The sequence below is a fragment of the Stigmatopora nigra genome, chromosome 7, assembly GCF_051989575.1.
Source record: "Stigmatopora nigra isolate UIUO_SnigA chromosome 7, RoL_Snig_1.1, whole genome shotgun sequence".
NCBI lineage: Eukaryota > Metazoa > Chordata > Actinopteri > Syngnathiformes > Syngnathidae > Stigmatopora > Stigmatopora nigra.
Window position 1 is genome coordinate 7,068,116 of NC_135514.1, and position 2,722 is coordinate 7,070,837.

The 2,722-nt window shown below is 33.8% G+C and overlaps 1 protein-coding gene across 1 annotated transcript; it reads left to right on the top strand.

Moving 5' to 3' along the window:
* Positions 1–921: 921 nt before the first annotated feature.
* Positions 922–2,662, top strand: LOC144198848 (allograft inflammatory factor 1-like). The gene is made up of 6 exons (XM_077720019.1): positions 922–1,002; positions 1,141–1,202; positions 1,286–1,352; positions 1,427–1,468; positions 1,547–1,712; positions 1,802–2,662. The coding sequence occupies exons 1-6, from the start codon at positions 984–986 to the stop codon at positions 1,884–1,886; spliced, it is 441 nt and encodes a 146-aa protein (XP_077576145.1). The 5' UTR covers positions 922–983; the 3' UTR covers positions 1,887–2,662.
* The last annotated feature ends 60 nt before the right edge of the window (positions 2,663–2,722 follow it).

A 2,722-nucleotide genomic window follows, 5' to 3' on the forward strand; every position in this document is an offset into this window, starting at 1 on the left:
CTTTAAATGTATACATTATTCTATGCTACTTTTGTTGTTCCAAACATGTCAGTGAGTCAACTTAGTCAAGAGGATGCAATAGTTTTGTATTTTTTTATGTATGCAACTTCACTAAGCGAACCTAATGCCCGATTCGAGTCATTTGGTAAACATCATATTACAATTGCAGTTCTGATAACTGTTAACACCTTGTATTATTTAATTATAAGTCGTTTTTTTTAAATACCTAAAAGTTAAAAACATTGCCACTATGTGGACAAATGAGAACATTACACCATGATAAAAAAAAACCCTTATATTTACATACTCTTTCTGGTTTCTAATTTAGTTGACGCATCAGTGGCTGGCTTTTTTATATTGAAATGTTGCACTCAACTTCAGTGTGTATTATCATAGTAAAAGATGTCTAACATTGTAGTTATTGCCTTATTCATAATAATTTGTTCTATTGTCTTATTTAAGGGTTTGAGGAATGGCAACTTTGAGCACTGTAGAAAAAAGGTCAGAGGTCATTAGGCACAACAAAAATTCATAAGGCTTACTTGATTATAAAGCGCAGAATCGATTTTTGGGGGAAAATATTTTAAGTGTGCCATAAGGTCTAAAAAAAATACAGTACTTTAAACAAAGATTTCTTGTAATATTAATGACTGCTTTGAAATAGCGAGAAAAGATGGAAGTCAAACCAGCAACTGTTTTTTTTTTTAAAAGGATCTACGCCAACACTGTACATTACAAATGTCCCAAAATGGGTCTTTCCTCTAATGATGTCATTTTCAAACTTTTATTTGAGAAACATCCTAAACTTTGCTACTAAAAAAGCGAATGGTACTTCTATGCCACGCAAATGTGTCTTGTGCAATGTAACTCTTGTGAAAAACTGGAATGCATGACTGCTTTAAAACTAAGAAATCACTTCCTCTTCTAGTTGATTTTAAAGAAGCAACATAACATTGCACAGCTTTCTCTTCCGCAGTGCACAAATGGACAACAGCCATCAAGGTTGGTTATTTTCCTATGGATATTTTAAATATATATTATTAATATTAATAAATATTTGTTAGGTAGTTATTTAGTATCGGATGAATTGTGATATTTACTTTACTTTACTCTCACTAATCTAACTTTTGTTGGTGGCAGGTGGTAAAGTTTTCAACCAGCTCAAGTCTCATCAAGAAGAAAAACTGAACGCCATCAATGAGGTAATAGATTAGAAAGTTTTAAAGACAGCAACAGAACGTTAAGTGTCAAAAACTGAAAAAAATATGTTGTTTTCTTACCTTAGGCTTTTCTGTCCGACGAGCAGTATGCAGAAGTGGAAGATCTCGCCTTGAAGCTCGACATGTTTAAACGTAACAAATAACCCTATATTCAAAAACAATTGTCATTGGTCTTATTCTAAATGAACCATTTACCGACATTGCAGAGAAATACATGGAGTTTGATCTTAACGACAAGGGCGACATAGGTAAAACATTTTTCATTCACAAACTAGAATTTTGGAGGCCTGAAGACATTACAATGTACTGATCATTTTTCATTTTAGACATGATGGGTTTAAAGCGGATGCTGGAAAAACTGGGATTGGCTAAGACTCACTTGGAGTTGAAAAAGATGATGTCAGAAGTGGTTGGAGGAACGTCCAAAGAAACCATCAGTTACGCTGATTTCCTAGATATGATGCTGGGGAAAAGACATGCCATTTTGAAATTGTGAGTGGACTTATAAATCATCTCAAGTATCATTTACTTACAGTATGACGTAACACCGATAAATTTACATGTGATATCATCGATTGCAGGATTTTGATGTTTGAAGGCAAGAATAAAGAGGAGAAGAGACCAGAGGGGCCAGCTCCCCCCAAGACCTTCTCACAATTACCCTGAAGGACCTTACGATCGAATGCCGGAAGTTATTATGTTACACAAATTGTTAGGGATGGACAGTGTAAACGATTTAGTCAACTGTGGTGCTGAATAATTTAGTTGGAAGTAGGAGTGCACTACTGGGCTTGAACTTGCAGATGCACTGTCCTTTCTATTCAACATATTTGGGTGTAAACATCATGATTTTAGATAAGGCCTATCTATATAAATGCAGACCGACACCATGTAAACATCATTCTTCTCAAGGTCAGCCATTGTGTTTAGTTTTTTTGTTGTTGCTTTCAGATTGTCTAAAATCATTGAGATATTTGAAAATTATGCAGCAAATGTAGATTTGTAAAACAATATATATTATACAATGTAATACAATATTACCTGAGTTCTCCTTGTGCTCCCTACAACAATCTCTTCCTGATTCCACACTAGTTTGTATTAGGAAGATCATGTGATCTTTACTTCTAATCATTACCATCTTGTTACCAGCTGCACTATGTGTTTGTAATTAAGGCACCAGTCTCCAAAAATTCAATGTCACTTTCCCAGCAATTTAGTCTGTAACTGTTCCTTAAACTTATATATTTTCTCATTTGACCTAGTAATTAGTTTGTCCCAACAACTAGGATTCGCGATTGTTACTGTCCCATTCCTAAAAGGAATTCTAAACATTTACACAAGATATTCTAATAATCATGAATCAATAAAGATGTTTTATTTGTTTGAGTTGAATAGTAGTTGAATTGGAAAATACACAATTAAATTTTATTTTCTGCACCATTTGGGAATGTTTGAATTTATATTTTGCATGGTATAAAGCGAAAATAGAGGCAGAATCGAAC

Bases quoted from the DNA above. Each gene is read 5' to 3' on its own strand.
- LOC144198848 (XM_077720019.1), top strand. The intron at 1,353-1,426 runs GTAACAAATAAC...CCGACATTGCAG, and splicing joins GAAGCTCGACATGTTTAAAC to AGAAATACATGGAGTTTGAT. The intron at 1,469-1,546 runs GTAAAACATTTT...TTTTCATTTTAG, and splicing joins TAACGACAAGGGCGACATAG to ACATGATGGGTTTAAAGCGG.